Raw genomic sequence first — 14,910 nt, 5'->3', positions numbered from 1 at the left:
ATGTGTCTCTGCTGCTGGGAGGCCAGCCTGAGTGGCAGCAGGCATGGGGTTGGGGTCAGTACTTATGTCTTTACAGCCTATGTCTCCAATGGCAGCTACAGCTACATGACCTCCTCAGCCACTGAGTTCCTGCACAGCCTCGCACGCCCTGGGGCTCCTGGGGCCCAGATTGTGCACTCCCAGGTGGAGGTGAGACCTCCCTGCCCCTCTGGTGCCTGCTGGGTGCCTGGGGTCAGGTGGGATGTGGATTCCCAGGAAGACAATAGCCGGCCTTGGAACAGATGGCCTGAGTGCAGGTGTTACCCCCGGCTTACGCATGAAGTGCTGGAGGCTCAGAGAGGCTAAGTAACTTGCCTAAGGCCACACAGCCAGTAAGTGACCAAGTCAGGATTCTGCATGGAGCTTACCTGATTGAGAAGCTAAAGAAGACCTTTCTAGGCCGGGCGCAGTGGCTCAAGCCTGTAATCCCAGCACTTTGGGAGGCCGAGACGGGCGGATCACGATGTCAGGAGATCGAGACCATCCTGGCTAACACGGTGAAACCCCGTCTCTACTAAAAAAAAAAAAGAAGACCTTTCTTTGGGGTCTGCCTGGGGCGACAGTGGTGGGCCTAGGTCAGTGCTGTGCTGCTGAGAAAGGGGACAGGTAGGGTTCAGAGGTGGCCCCCAGGGTGGCGGGGTTAGGCGTAGCTGGACAGGTGGGATGGAAACAGGCCTCAGGCTGGGGCCAAGGCAGGTCCAGAGAGGAGTCTAGGGGGCTGCAGGGCAGGGGAGCAGTAGGCCAGGACGCTTTACCCCTAGATGCTTGGCTTGGGAGGAGAGTTGAGGCAGCCCTGGCCCTCGACCCTCATGCTCTTCCTACCCGGCTGCACAGGAGCAGCAGCTCCTGGCGGCTGGGAGCTCTGTGGTCAGTTGCCTGCTGGAGGGCCCTGTCCGGCTGGGTCCCGGGAGTGTCCTGCAGCACTGCCACCTGCGGGTGAGGCCTGAGCGCGTGGGCATATTGGGGCAAGGGTGCTGGCATCCCGTGTGTGTTGGGGGGTGCTGGGTGCCTGCCCACCCAGGATGTCTGCCCTGTCCCCCGCCAGGGCCCTATTCACATAGGCGCTGGCTGCATGGTGAGTGGCCTGGACATAGCCCACTCCGAGGCCCTGCATGGCCGGGAGCTGCATGACCTTGTCCTGCAGGGACACCATATGCGGCTACATGGCTCCCTGGGCCACGCCTTCACCCTTGTTGGCCGACTGGACAGTTGGGAGGTAGGCAGTTGCCCTGCATTCCCTCACCCCCATCTTCAGGCTTTGGGGAGCCCCAAGGAGTCCTGGCCCCCACCCCATGGCAGGGTTCTCTGAGCACTGGTCCGTGGGACAGGCTGTGAGGAGGGTAGGGTGGAGGAGGAGAGGAGGAGGGAGGAGGTAGGATGAGGTTAGGCTGTGAGACCAGCAGAGTCTCCACAGGCTTTCTCCCTCCTTGCATCTGCTCAGCCAGCTGGGCTGGGTGGGGATTTTGGTTTTTTTTTTTTTGAGATGGAGTCTTGCTCTATCACCTAGGCTGGAGTGCAGCGGCCCAATCTCAGCTCACTGCAACCTCTGCCTCCTAGGTTCAAGTGATTCTCCTGCCTCAGTCTCCCAAATAGCTGGGACTACCAGCGTGCACCACCACGCCCAGCTTAGTACAGATGGGGTTTCGTCATGTTGGCCAGGCTGGTTGGGTGGATTTTTTTTTTTTTTTTTTTGAGACAGAGTCTCCCTCTGTTGCCCAGGCTGGAGTGCAGTGGCACGATCTCGGCTCACTGCAAGCTCCGCCTCCCAGGTTCACGCCATTTTTCTGCCTCAGCCTCCTGTATAGCTGGGACTACAGGCGCCCGCTACCATGCCCAGCTAATTTTTAAATATTTTTTAGTAGAGACGGGGTTTCACCATGTTAGCCAGGATGGTCTCAATCTCCTGACCTTGTGATCTGCCCGCCTCGGCCTCCCAAAGTGCTGGGATTATAGGTGTGAGCCACCGCGCCCGGCTGGGTGGAGATTTTTATCCCCATTTGGCAGGCTAGAGACTGAGGTTCAGAGAGGGAGGTAACCCGCCTTGGGCTGCAGCCAGTTGTGGTGGGCTGGGCCTGGAACCCAGGGTGCTGCTCCAGATTTCAGGCACCTCGGCAGGAGTGTTGGAGCTGCAAGGCTGAAAGCAATTTCAGAAATTGCTCCATGGCTGGGTGTAGTGGCTCACGCCTGTAATCCCAACACTCTGGGAGGCCGAGGTGGGAGGATCTCTTGAGGCCAGGAGTGAGCTGCAGTGAGCTGATTGCACCACTGCACTCCAGCCTGGGTGGGTCAAGTATGTGCTTTGTCTGTCTTTCTGCCCTCACATGAGCACTTGAGCAGCTCCTGGCCCCCTGGCCTAGTGTCTCTAACCCTTTCCTGTGGCTCCTGCAGCCCTGACTGCTTCCTCCTCTCCCCCAGAGACAGGGGGCAGGCACATATCTCAACATGCCCTGGAGTGAATTCTTCAAGAGGACAGGTGTTCGGTAAGGTGGACACCCCCAGGGTCTCTGTGACCTGGGCAGCTGGGGTGACTGCTGCTTTTCGAGGTGTGTCACTCCCCTGCCCCAGAGCAGCATGGGCCCTGCTACCATCCAGGGGCCTGAGTGGTTTTGAGATTCTTTCCAGTACTTGCCCCTGGGCAGCTCCCAGTCTCTGGCTGTGCTGACTTGGGCATTCTTGTTCAGCGGTCTGGGAAAGGATGCCAGGCAGCCTGGCCCCAGACCTGAATTGCCCATTTGTGCTACCTCGGAGGAATCTATCCTGTCCCCATGAACTGACAGGTGGCTCAGGGCTTGGGGAGGAGACTGGAGCTTTTGCTTCCCTCCTGGAAATGTGCGTTCTCCCCACATCAGAGCCTGGGACCTGTGGGACCCTGACATGCCGCCAGCAGAGTGCTGCCTTCCCAGCGCCCGCCTCTTTCCTGTGCTCCACCCTTCGAGGGACCTGGGACCCCAGGATCTGCTGTGGATGCTAGACCGCCAAGAGGATGGGGGCGAGGCCCTGCGAGCCTGGCGAGCCTCCTGGCGTCTGTCCTGGGAGCAGCTGCAGCCATGCCTGGATCGGGCTGCCACGCTGGCTTCTCGCCGGGACCTGTTCTTCCGCCAGGCCCTGCATAAAGCGCGGCATGTGCTGGAGGCCCGGCAGGACCTCAGCCTGCGCCCGCTGATCTGGGCTGCTGTCCGCGAGGGCTGCCCCGGGCCCCTGCTGGCCACACTGGACCAGGGTGAGTGTGCGGGCTGGTAGTGCTGCAGAGTCAGGCCAGGGGCACCTGCCCTTCCTGTCCTCTGGGCCATCCCCCGAGGGGACCAGGGAGCCATGAGGTGCTCAAGCAGTGAAGGGGCACGCTGGAGTTTACTTTTAGGATTCTGGAAGGCCTCATCCTTGTCAGTGGGGTTTGGTCAGAGGTAGAGGCCTGGCAGCTGAGCTCTAGGTCCTAGGCACATCGGCAAACCCTGCATGTTCTGTACCGAGTGCTGGGATGTGGGTGCAGAGTGTGGGGAGGGGACAGGGTCCCCAGGGGACATGGTCAGTTCTGTGTGAGGTCCCAGGCACACTGCTGGGGGCTCACAGCCTTAGCCTCCTAGGCCGTACCTCGTGGAAGGTCCCAGGGACCATGGACATGATTGGTATTGAAGCTACTCACCCAGAGCCACACGGCTAGCTGGTGGTGAGGCTGACCTGAGCCCAGGTGGTCTGAGCCCAGAGCCTGAGCTCTTCACCACTATGGGAGTCCTGGGTGGGGGTGAAGAGACACCTATGGGCTGGGACTCTGGGACTGGCAAGACGAGAGGATCTCTGCCAGGCAGAGAGGAGGGGTGCAGTTACAGTCAAAGATACATTGTGGGCAAAAGCCTGGAGGTGTGAGGGGTCTGGCGCATTTGGGGACTGTTGAGTAGCCTCTCAGGGTAGAGGATTTTGAAGACAGGACTCCTTCCCTGCCACCCCCAACTCCTGGTCCCTCAGTTGCAGCTGGGGCAGGTGATCCTGGTGTGGCGGCGCGGGCACTGGCTTGTGTGGCAGATGTCCTGGGCTGCATGGCAGAGGGCCGTGGGGGCTTGCGGAGCGGGCCAGCTGCCAACCCTGAGTGGATGCGGCCCTTTTCATACCTGGAATGTGGAGACCTGGCAGCGGGTGTGGAGGCGCTTGCCCAGGAGAGGGACAAGTGGCTAAGCAGGTGGGTACTAACGGAGGTCAGATCCCTTGGATATGCCCCTGGCTATCTGGGAAGTGGCCCCTGATGGAGGAAGCCCAGAGAGAAGTGGGGCACCCTTGGGTACCCCAGGACAGTCAGGTCCCCAAAGCCAGGCAATCTGCCTCCAGCTTGGGCTGCGTGCCGCCATCCCTCCCTCTTCTTTTGGCAGGCCAGCCTTGCTGGTGCGAGCGGCCCGCCACTACGAGGGGGCTGGGCAGATCCTGATCCGCCAGGCTGTGATGTCAGCCCAGCACTTTGTCTCCACGGCGCCAGTGGAGCTGCCGGGACCTGGGCAGTGGGTGGTCGCTGAGTGCCCAGCCCGTGTGGATTTCTCTGGTGAGCCCCTTGTGGCAGGTGGGGTTGAGGGTAGCTGCCCCAGAGCCAGGCTGGCAGCTTCTGTGACCAACTTGAGTCTTGCCATGCTGCCGTAGGGGGCTGGAGTGACACGCCGCCCCTTGCCTATGAGCTTGGCGGGGCTGTTCTGGGCCTGGCTGTGCGAGTGGATGGCCGCCGGCCCATTGGAGCCAGGGCACGCCGCATCCCGGAGCCTGAGCTGTGGCTGGCGGTGGGGCCTCGGCAGGATGAGATGACTGTGAAGATAGTGTGCCGGTGCCTGGCTGACCTGCGGGACTACTGCCAGCCCCATGCCCCAGGTCAGGCACCCTGAGACCTCTGCAGGTGGGGCTGGTACACATGGCCAGCTAGGGGCAGGGGGCAGAAGCTAGAGACTGCAGGCCACAGGGGTCTGGCCTGAGGAGCCAGCCAGTCTGGCTAAGGAGCCTGAAGGGAAGGAAGGGGCTGGGAGTCAACCTGCATAGGCACCTACAGACACAGGAAGTAGAGATGACATGTGTCCCTGTCTGGGAGTCCAGAGGCCCTTCTGTGGTTTGGGGATGGGGCCAGTACTGCTGCTGGGCTTTTGTCCCACCAGATGAGTCCTACACTGGGCTGGGAAGTCACGAGGGTGGGTGGGTGTCTGCATCTGCCCTTGGAGACCAAATTCCTTCCTCATGCCTGTCCCTCTGCAGGGGCCCTGCTGAAGGCGGCCTTCATCTGCGCGGGGATCGTGCATGTCCACTCGGAACTCCAGCTGAATGAGCAGCTGCTCCGCACCTTCGGGGGCGGCTTTGAGCTGCACACCTGGTCTGAGCTGCCCCACGGCTCTGGCCTGGGTAAGCGGGCCCTGCCTCCTGCTACCCACTGACTGTCACAGCCCTCTAACCTTGCCTGTCATCCCCTTCCCTGGCCTCTGCCCTTAGAGGGAGTCAGGCAGGCCTGGGCAGGGCAGAGGTGTTTCATGCCTGCTTTCTCCTTTCCGCCCTGCAGGCACCAGCAGCATCTTGGCAGGCACTGCCCTGGCTGCCTTACAGCGAGCCGCAGGCCGGGTGGTGGGCACGGAAGCCCTGATCCATGCAGTGCTGCACCTGGAGCAGGTGCTCACCACTGGTATGTGACTGCCCTGGAGTTGGGGGAGGTCACTGACACTTTCCCAAGGGCCTGCGGGGGGGAGTGGGACTCCCCTGGATTTGCCACATGACTGTGCTGCTGTTGAAAATACTTTCCTTCCAGTCACTTTGACCTTCTCTGGTCACTTTCAACTTGAAATGTTTTACCTCCCAACGAGCTGTTTCACGAGCATCTACTGAGTGCCAGATTCTGTGCTGTGCCTTTCTTTTCTTTCTTTGAGATGGGAGTCTTGCTCTGTTGCCCAGGCTGGAGTGCAGTGGTGTGATCTTGGCTCACTGCAAGCTCCACCTCCCAGGTTCACACCATTCTCCTGCTTCAGCCTCCCGAGTAGCTGGGACTACAGGCGCCCACCACCACACTTGGCTAAGTTTTTGTACTGTTAGTAGAGACGGGGTTTCACCGTTAGCTAGGATGGTCTTGATCTCCTGACCTAGTGATCCGCCCACCTCAGCCTCCCAAAATGCTGGGATTACAGGCGTGAGCCACCGCACTGGGCCTGTGCTGTGCCTTTTATGCTTGTTGAAACCAGGTGCTATGCTTCGTGACTGTGCCTATCCAGAGCTGTGCTCAGGTAGGGCTGGGCAGAGCTGGTTTGGACCTTCTGCCTGCCCTTCTAGCATCATGCCCTTACTTGAGATACGATCACCTGTGCCCCTGCCCCCACCCCCTGGCCATACAATAGGGCAGCAAGAGCCCAACAATGACTATGATCTAATGAATGTCACCAGTGCCAGGCTTCTCACTCCTCTTGGCCACCGAGCCCCCTGGAACCCATGGCCAGTGTAGAGCAGCCACAGGCTTGTCTAGTTTCAGGTCCACCTCAGGGTGTCAGGCCCCGTCTCCAGCACACCCCTGGAAGGAAACTGCTGCAAAGGCCTACTGAAGCCTGATTGTGGTGTTTTCTGTCACTCTGTAGCTCAAGCCTCTCATTTCACTGTAGTGACTCATATCCCATAATCGGTAGTCATTAGCAAAAGGTGCAGATGGGGAAGCCTTTCCAGCTTTCTTTTGAGGTGCGCCATTCAAGTTCTACACTGGCCAACGGATGACTATTTGTTGAGAACCACTCTGTGGGGCCCCGGGGATAAAATGAACAAAAATGGGGTCCCTGCCCTCAAAAGTCCTGTGGTCTCCTGGAGACAGACATTAGTCCATAACCACTCAGGTGCATGTGTATTACAAACTGTGCCAAGTGCTCTGAAGCAGAGGGGCACAGCTAAGTCTTGACATTTCAAGACTTAGCCACTTTGCAGCCACCAGGTTTTGGCTGCAAAGTTCCAGATGGCTCCTGTCTTTTTTTTTTTTTTTTTTTTTGAGACGGAGTCTCGCTCTGTCGCCCAGGCTGGAGTGCAGTGGCCGGATCTCAGCTCACTGCAAGCTCCGCCTCCCGGGTTTACGCCATTCTCCTGCCTCAGCCTTGCGAGTAGCTAGGATTACAGGCGCCCGCCACCTCGCCCGGCTAGTTTTTTGTTTTTTTGTTTTTTTTTTTGAGACGGAGTCTCGCTCTGTCACCCGGGCTGGAGTGCAGTGGCCAGATCTCAGCTCACTGCAAGCTCCGCCTCCCGGGTTCACGCCATTCTCCTGCCTCAGCCTCGCGAGTAGCTAGGATTACAGTAGGATTACAGGCGCCCGCCACCTCGCCTGGCTAGTTTTTTGTATTTTTTTTTTTTTTTTTTTTGAGGAAACGGGGTTTCACCGTGTTAGCCAGGATGGTCTCGATCTCCTGACCTCGTGATCCGCCAGTCTCGGCCTCCCAAAGTGCTGGGATTATAGGCTTGAGCCACCGCGCCCGGCCGGCTCCTGTCTTTTGCATTTCGTACTTTAAACCCTTGCAGGCCCTTCCCTAAATATCAAGGGTCTGTCCCAGAAGCAACTCAAGTTTTGTTATTTTTAATTTTTTTTTTTTTTTTTTGAGATGGAGTCTAGCTCTGTCACCCAGATTGGAGTGCAGTGGCATAATCTTGGCTCACTGCAACCTCTACCTCCCGGGTTCAAGCGATTCTCTTGCCTTAGCCTCCCGAGTAGCTGGTATTACAGATGCCAGCCACCATGCCCAGCTAATTTTTTGTATTTTTAGTAGAGATGGGGTTTCACTGTATTGGCCAGTCTGGTCTTGAACTCCTGACCTCGTGATCCGCCTACCTTGGCCTCCCAAAGTGCTGGGATTACAAGCGTGAGCCATCATGCCCGGACTAGTTTTGTTATTTTTATGCAGCTACAAGGAAAATGATACATACCTTTCATTACTGAAGCTGGAAAGATGTGTAAGTTAGATAAGATAAAAATAGATCCTGGGCCGGGCGCGGTGGCTCAAGCCTGTAATCCCAGCACTTTGGGAGGCCGAGACGGGCGGATCACGAGGTCAGGAGATCGAGACCATCCTGGCTAACACGGTGAAACCCCGTCTCTACTAAAAATACAAAAAAAAACTAGCTGGGCGAGGTGGCGGGCGCCTGTAGTCCCAGCTGCTCGGGAGGCTGAGGCAGGAGAATGGCGTGAACCCGGAGGCGGAGCTTGCAGTGAGCTGAGATCCGGCCACTGCACTCCAGTCCGGGCGACAGAGCGAGACACCGCCTCAAAAAAAAAAAAAAAAAAAAAATAGATCCTGATGAGCTTCCTTCCAACATAAACCACCTGTCAGAAGATGGTGCAGGGAGACTCAGGCTATAGGGAAGGTATCTGTCAGCCTCTCCTCTGACTAAAACTCCCCTGGAGGGGCAGAGGTTAGTGTAAAATATGTATTTTTTGAGCCAGAGTCTCACACTGTTACCCAGGCTGGAGTGCAGCGGTGAGATCTCAGCTCACTGCAACCTCTGCCTCAGCCTCCCCAGAAGCTGGGATTACAGGGCATGTACCATCATGCCTGGCTAATTTTTGTATTTTTGGTAGAGATGGGGTTTCACTATATTGGCCAGGCTGGTCTCAAACTCCTGACCTCAAGTGATCTGCCCGCCTTAGCCTCCCAAAGTGCTGTGATTACAGGTGTGCGTCACCATGCCCGGCCATAGTGTAAAATCTTTATCCTTCAATGTGGTTTATCCCAATTCCAATTACACATTAGGTCTAAAACAAAACTCAGGCCTCGGGAATTCCAAGCTTTGCCCTGGAGTGAAGCCCATTCCCTTGCTGGGATTGTCCTGGGGACAGAAGCTGCATAGCTCACTGTCCTGTGGAGTTGAGGGAAGCTATCTTTCCACACTGGTCCCAGCAAGGGGTGCAGGGCCGGGAGCCTAGACTGGGAGAATGAAGCTGGGCCAGACAGACTCCAACAGTGACAGGCCCTGGGCTCACAGGAGGTGGCTGGCAGGACCAAGTGGGTGGCCTAATGCCTGGCATCAAGGTGGGGCGCTCTCGGGCTCAGCTGCCACTGAAGGTGGAGGTAGAAGAGGTCACAGTGCCTGAGGGCTTTGTCCAGAAGCTCAATGACCACCTGCTCTTGGTGTACACTGGCAAGACCCGCCTGGCTCGGAATCTGCTGCAGGTGAGCTCTGGCCCCAGCATGAGGGAGGCAGGCAGGGGGCCTGCCGGCTGGGCCTGGGTCCTCACCACCCCTTCTCCTGCCCCGTCCACAGGATGTGCTGAGGAGCTGGTACGCCCGACTGCCTGCTGTGGTGCAGAATGCCCACAGCCTGGTGCAGCAAACTGAGGAGTGTGCTGAAGCCTTCCGCCAGGGTGAGGGGCTTCCTCCGGGGTGGGGGGGTCGGGGCACCGGGAGCGAGTATCCTGCCACTTGTGGGTTTGAGGCCAGGGTCATCTGCAGGCTTGGCACAAGCTCCAGATATTAGGCCTCTGGGAACAGACGCCTATTGTCTGTCCTCTCCAAGGTCTCACATTTAGGGGAAAGTCACATCTGAGGACAAAATTTTCATCATGGGAAAGGCCCTCCAGCCCCACCGAACAGGAAGCAGAAAGGGGAAGGGACTCACCCCATGGCTGAGTTCCAGGGAGGTCTGAGCTGGGCAGGGCCCCCAGTGTGTGGCTTCGCAGCTCCCTAGATGCCGACTGTGCTGGCTGTGGTGTTGGTTGCTTCCTGCACACTGGTCGTCAGGCAGTCCTGGGAAGTGGGCTTGTTACTTCCAGCTCCAGCCAGCACTGGAATCCGGCTTCTTTACCATGACACTGGCTCAGCAGCACGTCCTGGCACTTCATGCCATCTCCAGACGGGTGCTGAGTGTCTTGGCCCAGGCACATCACTCCCCTCTGCCCCACCTCAGGAAGCCTGCCTCTGCTGGGCCAGTGCCTGACCTCATACTGGGAGCAGAAGAAGCTCATGGCTCCAGGCTGTGAGCCCCTGGCTGTGCGGCGTATGATGGATGTCCTGGCCCCCCACGTGCATGGCCAGAGCCTGGCTGGGGCAGGCGGTGGAGGCTTTCTCTATCTGTTGACCAAGGAGCCACAGCAAAAGGAGGCCTTGGAGGCGGTGCTGGCCAAGACCGAGGTACTGATGGGGCTGGGGTTGGTCAAGAGACCTCTTGGGGCAAGAAACCTCACTGTGGCCCACCAGTTAACCAGGGGCTATATCTGCAAGTCCCCCTGGTCCTGCAGGCTCAGTCCAGCCTCCAGAAGGCCTGAGATTTGACCAAAGCCTTCTAAATACTTCCTGTCCTGTCCAGGGCCTTGGGAATTACAGCATCCACCTGGTTGAAGTGGACACTCAGGGCCTGAGCCTGAAGCTGCTGGGGACCGAGGCCTCAACCTGTTGCCCTTTCCCATGAAGCCTCTCTGCAACAGGAGAAAACCTGGAGCTACAGTGTCCCCCACCTTCCTTGCCCCATGGGAACCTCCACCTCCTACTCCTCACCCACCTCTGCGAATCTGCTCCCAAAGCTGACCAGAGCAAGACCTGGGCAAGCAGAGAGTGCCTAGGACAGGACTGACCTGGCGGACAGTGGCCTAGGTATAGCCTCTGTTCCTCCTGGACATAAGAAGGTCCCAAGCTTAGTATCCCGTGTGGCCTTTACAAATCGTATGGCTGGCCTTCTCACTCCACGAGGGCCCTGTAAAGGGTTGACAGTCAGCCTTGGCGTATGGCTGGGAGTCCCTTGGCAAGGCCAACCCTGAAGAGGCCCTTCGAGGCATTCCCTATGGCCTTCCTTAGAGTTGTAGACTTCACACTTCACCCTCATGGGAGCGTGGGAGTGGGGGTGGCGGTCCCTTGCCAAGTTGGTGGCAGTGACCCAGCGATTCACTGCCATCCCAGGCCTTAACCAGCAAAGCTACGGACCGTGCCAAGTGACCTGGTGCCTGTGGGAAGTGGGTTCTCAGGACTGGCATTCTTGGAATAAATTCACTCTGTCCTTACAGGTGGTTCTCATAAAGTCACTTTTGCTCCTCCTGGGAGCAGTTCCCACTTCCCCTACACCATGGGGAACTGGCCCTGGGGTGATCCAGCTTGTGGTGCTGAGGGCCCAATAGGGGCATGAGGGTCTGGGACTGGATGGGGGCTCCTGCCATCCTGTGGGTCCTGGACACAGCTGTGTGCTGCACTGCGTGTGGGAGGAAGCTGAGGTCTTGGGTTTTGCCTTCCTATTTCAGTGCAACTGGTAGACCTGCGCTGCCCCATAGCATCTGGCCGTCCCTGGAAACAGCACACTGGCATCTCTCCAAGGGGTAGCTTTATTCAGGGATCATAAACATCACAGCCTTTCCTCGAAGTCAAGCCTAACTGCTAGGTCCCCAGATGTACCCAAGTTGTCTAGGGCTGGCAGGGGTAGCTTGTTTGCTGTAGTGTTTGAGGGCAAGAGACTGACCATCCACGCAGAAAGCTGGCCTGGGCTGCCCGCTGCCTGCCGTGGCTTTCCCACCACATTAGGAGCCCGCTTTTCTTGGTGGGGAGACGCTGCCCCCAGAGCATCAACTGGCCAGGCCTGAGGGCAGAGCATGGAGTGGGTCCAGACCTTGTTTCTCTGCTGCCAGCTGTAGAAAGGTCTGGGCTGTCAGATCTCCCCCCCAAGTCAGACAGTCTCGCTCAGCTCCTTGGCTGGGGCCCCTTAGGGAACAGGCCTGGAAGTGTGATGAGCCAGGTGTGTTCATTCAGGCAGCTACAGGCGCAGCCTCTTGATATCTTCACTGCGGAAGTCTATGCGCAGGGCCAGCACCTGGCGCACTTCAGCAGGGGTGAGGCGCCACGTCAATGGGCCTGAGTTGTGTCCCCAGTAATCGAGGATCTCGGTCACCTGTGGGGAAAGACATAGAGACCAGTCAGCAAGGTGGGGCTATTCTGAAAGAGGGCTCTGGTCTCTACCAGGGGCAGAGCAGGGGCACCTGGGAAGGGGAAGGTGTCCTGTAGGGCTGGCTGCTGGCAGAGACGTAGTTTAGAGGGAAGTGGCGGGGATCCATCTTTGCCTCTTTCAGTCACCCCTCTGTGGCTGGGCCAAGGGCGAGCCACCTACCCGCTCCAGATTGAGGATGGTGGCCATCTGGGAGAGCCGGGCAAACTTGTCTCGGATGGTCCAGGTGGTCACCGTGGTAAGGTAGGCAATGAGTGACCTCAGCTCCTTGTCAAACTGCAGACCGCCCAGCTGCAGAAGAACCCAAGCCCAGTAACTACTTAGGCCTGGCCAAGCAGACCTGGCCTCCAACTGCCCCCAGAGCTGGGTGGCAAGGCTGGCCAGGCCTCAGGTGGTGCCCTGTGGCTCCAGTTTGCTCTACAGCTTCAGAAGTCAGGGCAGAACTGGACCCAGACATGCAGGGCCTGTGGGCAGCAGACAGAGGGGATGCAAGTCCTGGGGTGGTGGCATGACTTGTCTTCCTCAGAGGAGAAACGCGAGCTGCAGACCCATGACCCCTTTACCTTACCCGGTTAAAGGTGGATTTCAGCACCACTTTCTCTAACTCGACGGCAACAAGGCTGGTCATGAGGCCGGTGAGGCTGTCATAGATGACCGGGGACAGGCTGGCCTGCACACACAGGGTAGACATCAGAGCCCCACCTAACTCCTCCGCCTCAACGCTGGAGTCTTAGGTGGTGAGGATAGTTAGGTGAGGCCACGGGGGAGTGTTTCTACAGGTTAGGGTTGGAAGGGCTTCCAGGGTTCCCAGAAGGAATGTGATGAGACCCTGCAGGCTGCTGGTTTGGGCAGAGGTGGGTAATTCCCTAAGTGGATCCCTAGGGCCCCTACTCACCTTGAACTCCGCCATTTGCTGCTCCAGGTTAAGGATGAACTGTTGTACCCAAGGGTCATTGGCTTCATAGTCATTGAATTCTTCCTGTTGTCAGGAAGCAGGACTGGTGGTCACCATGGGCCTCTTTCTAAGAAGTACCATTCACTGCCACCCACCTCTATCCCTCTAAGAAAATAATGTAAAACGTTCTTTCTTTCCTGTGCCTTGACTCACCTAGTTTAAAACCAGCTCAGACACCCAGGCTGGCAGAAACTGACCAGCAAACAGCCCAGGGCTGTAGCAGAGGCCCACATAATACGGTAAAGTTCCTGGCATTTTATTCCTTCTTGGATCTCATGTTCTACAGGAATGAAATAACTAGGCCAGGAGGAAAAAAATGCTTCTAAGTCTATCATAGGTGGGGCAAAAAGAGCTCCAATACAAGGGAATAAGTTAGGTCAAGGCAAACTCCATGTCTTTCTGAGCCCTTCTGACTAGGGACAAACTGTTTCCTGGGAGGAACCTAGTCTCCAAGGGTGAGGGTGGGGGAAGTGGGCCTGGGAATCATGGAAGGTCTAGTCTGTTCAGATGGCTCCGCTCCCTCCAGCTGGGGCTAGGGGTGAGGGGTCATCAGGGCTTGATGGCTGCCTGTGGCCAGGCTAACCTCCTCGATGTTGTGGGAGACGGAGAAAAAGCTGTTGATCCAAGGCTGCACCTGTGGCTTGATGGCTGTGCTGTTGAGCTCCGTCAGCCCTTCCTGCACAAGACAAGGTGGAGACATGTAACACAGAAAGCACACCTCATCCCTTCCCTCTCTCTTCTCCCCATCCCTCCCTTCTCTTTCCCTCCCCATCCCTTCCGTCTCTCCTCTCCCCATCCCTTCCCTCTCTCTTCTCCCCATCCCTTCCCTCTCTTCTCCCCATCCCTTCCCTCTCTTCTCCCCATCCCTTCCCTCTCTTCTCCCCATCCCTTCCCTCTCTTCTCCCCATCCCTTCCCTCTCTTCTCCCCATCCCTTCCCTCTTTCTCCCCATCCCTTCCCTCTCTTCTCTCCCCATCCCTTCCCTCTCTTCTCCCCATCCCTTCCCTCTCTTCTCCCCATCCCTTCCTTCTCTTTCCTTCCCCATCCCTTCCCTCTCATCTTCCCACCCCTTCCCTCTCTCCTCTCCCCACCCCTTCCCTCTCTCCTCTCCCCACCTCTTCCCTCTCTCCTCTCCCCACCCCTTCCCTCTCTCCTCTCCCTACCCCTTCCTCTCTCCTCTCCTACCCCTTCCCTCTCTCCTCTCCCCACCCTCCCCCCCTTCCCTCTCTCCTCTCCCCATCTCTTGACTGCAGGGTGTTCTTCCAGCCATGAGGCTTTCTGCAGTCCCTGTTGGAGGTTATAACAGAGCTAGTGCTAATGAAAGGAGGAGCCAGGAACATGCCCCTTTCCAGATCTCAGCTGATTCAGGTCTAGGGTAACAATGAGGCCTTGAGACTATTCTGATAGACTCTCACGAGAGATTTCAGAATGCCGGGTGCTAGGCAGCACCTGTGGCTAGGGCCACAGGTCAGAACAACCATGTGGCTCCGCTTCCTCTGAGCATCTTCTGAGGGCTCTTGTCATTGTGGGGCCAAGTGGAAAGTCTAGAGGACCAGAGGTTGGCTTGTCAGTGTGACCACTTCACTGCTGAAAAACCAACAGGGCCTTTAGTCTCAAGGGACTTGCATAACTCCAGGCATCAGGGCTTGCTTGCTGCCTCCTCACCCGTCCTCCTGGCTTCCTTGCACACGATCAGCCAGCTAACAATCTTCTCAGAGCAACGCACAGGCACAGGATTCAGTCAGCAGTTGGACCTGGGGCTTACCTGCAAGAGGTCTCGGAATTTGTTGGACACGGCGGCCAAGTCAGAAAGGCAGCTGTCAAACTTGGCCTGGGCCTGCTCCCCTCCAATGCCCTGGTTGAAGAGCTTGGTGCAATCACTCTAGGGGAGAACACTGCTGTAAGACCACCAAGCATGTGTGGGCCATGGGAGTGTGAGGAGAGGCACCAGCCAGTTCTACTCCTCCAGCCTTCTCTGGGTGTAGCTATGGCCTGTCAAGAGTCCTGGATGGGTTTCAGAAAACCTGGAGT

General features: G+C 57.6%; 2 protein-coding genes across 12 annotated transcripts in view; one reads left to right on the top strand and one right to left on the bottom strand.

Moving 5' to 3' along the window:
- Positions 1 to 10,998, top strand: part of FCSK (fucose kinase) — a 52,814-nt gene extending 41,816 nt beyond the window's left edge. For 8 of the 11 annotated variants that reach the window (XM_033218970.1, XM_033218968.1, XM_033218964.1 and 5 more), the window contains 14 exons: positions 77 to 189; positions 874 to 975; positions 1,085 to 1,255; positions 2,455 to 2,519; positions 2,889 to 3,259; positions 4,000 to 4,210; positions 4,398 to 4,564; positions 4,660 to 4,881; positions 5,257 to 5,400; positions 5,555 to 5,674; positions 8,989 to 9,176; positions 9,268 to 9,367; positions 9,910 to 10,133; positions 10,309 to 10,995. In XM_033218970.1, the coding sequence (XP_033074861.1) occupies positions 77 to 189; positions 874 to 975; positions 1,085 to 1,255; positions 2,455 to 2,519; positions 2,889 to 3,259; positions 4,000 to 4,210; positions 4,398 to 4,564; positions 4,660 to 4,881; positions 5,257 to 5,400; positions 5,555 to 5,674; positions 8,989 to 9,176; positions 9,268 to 9,367; positions 9,910 to 10,133; positions 10,309 to 10,410 (2,300 nt within the window). In that variant the 3' untranslated portion in view covers positions 10,411 to 10,995. Of the gene's footprint in view, positions 1 to 76; positions 190 to 873; positions 976 to 1,084; positions 1,256 to 2,454; positions 2,520 to 2,888; positions 3,260 to 3,999; positions 4,211 to 4,397; positions 4,565 to 4,659; positions 4,882 to 5,256; positions 5,401 to 5,554; positions 5,675 to 8,988; positions 9,177 to 9,267; positions 9,368 to 9,909; positions 10,134 to 10,308 lie in introns of all 11 variants that reach the window. The other 3 variants (XM_033218972.1, XM_033218967.1, XM_033218973.1) reach the window with 3 other exon arrangements.
- Positions 10,999 to 11,293: 295 nt separating this feature from the next.
- The window catches only part of COG4 (component of oligomeric golgi complex 4), a 42,126-nt gene continuing 38,509 nt past the window's right edge, over positions 11,294 to 14,910 (bottom strand). Inside the window, exons 14-19 of the mRNA XM_033218974.1 lie at positions 14,645 to 14,761; positions 13,464 to 13,556; positions 12,821 to 12,904; positions 12,494 to 12,595; positions 12,088 to 12,216; positions 11,294 to 11,871 (exon numbers count right to left, since the gene is read on the bottom strand). Of these exons, the coding sequence (XP_033074865.1) occupies positions 11,737 to 11,871; positions 12,088 to 12,216; positions 12,494 to 12,595; positions 12,821 to 12,904; positions 13,464 to 13,556; positions 14,645 to 14,761 (660 nt within the window). The 3' untranslated portion in view covers positions 11,294 to 11,736. The remainder of the gene's footprint in view (positions 11,872 to 12,087; positions 12,217 to 12,493; positions 12,596 to 12,820; positions 12,905 to 13,463; positions 13,557 to 14,644; positions 14,762 to 14,910) is intronic.

This window comes from Trachypithecus francoisi, unplaced genomic scaffold (genome assembly GCF_009764315.1).
Source record: "Trachypithecus francoisi isolate TF-2019V2 unplaced genomic scaffold, Tfra_2.0 Lachesis_group10, whole genome shotgun sequence".
NCBI classification, from domain to species: Eukaryota; Metazoa; Chordata; class Mammalia; order Primates; family Cercopithecidae; genus Trachypithecus; species Trachypithecus francoisi.
This window is presented reverse-complemented; position numbering and strand designations above follow the sequence as displayed.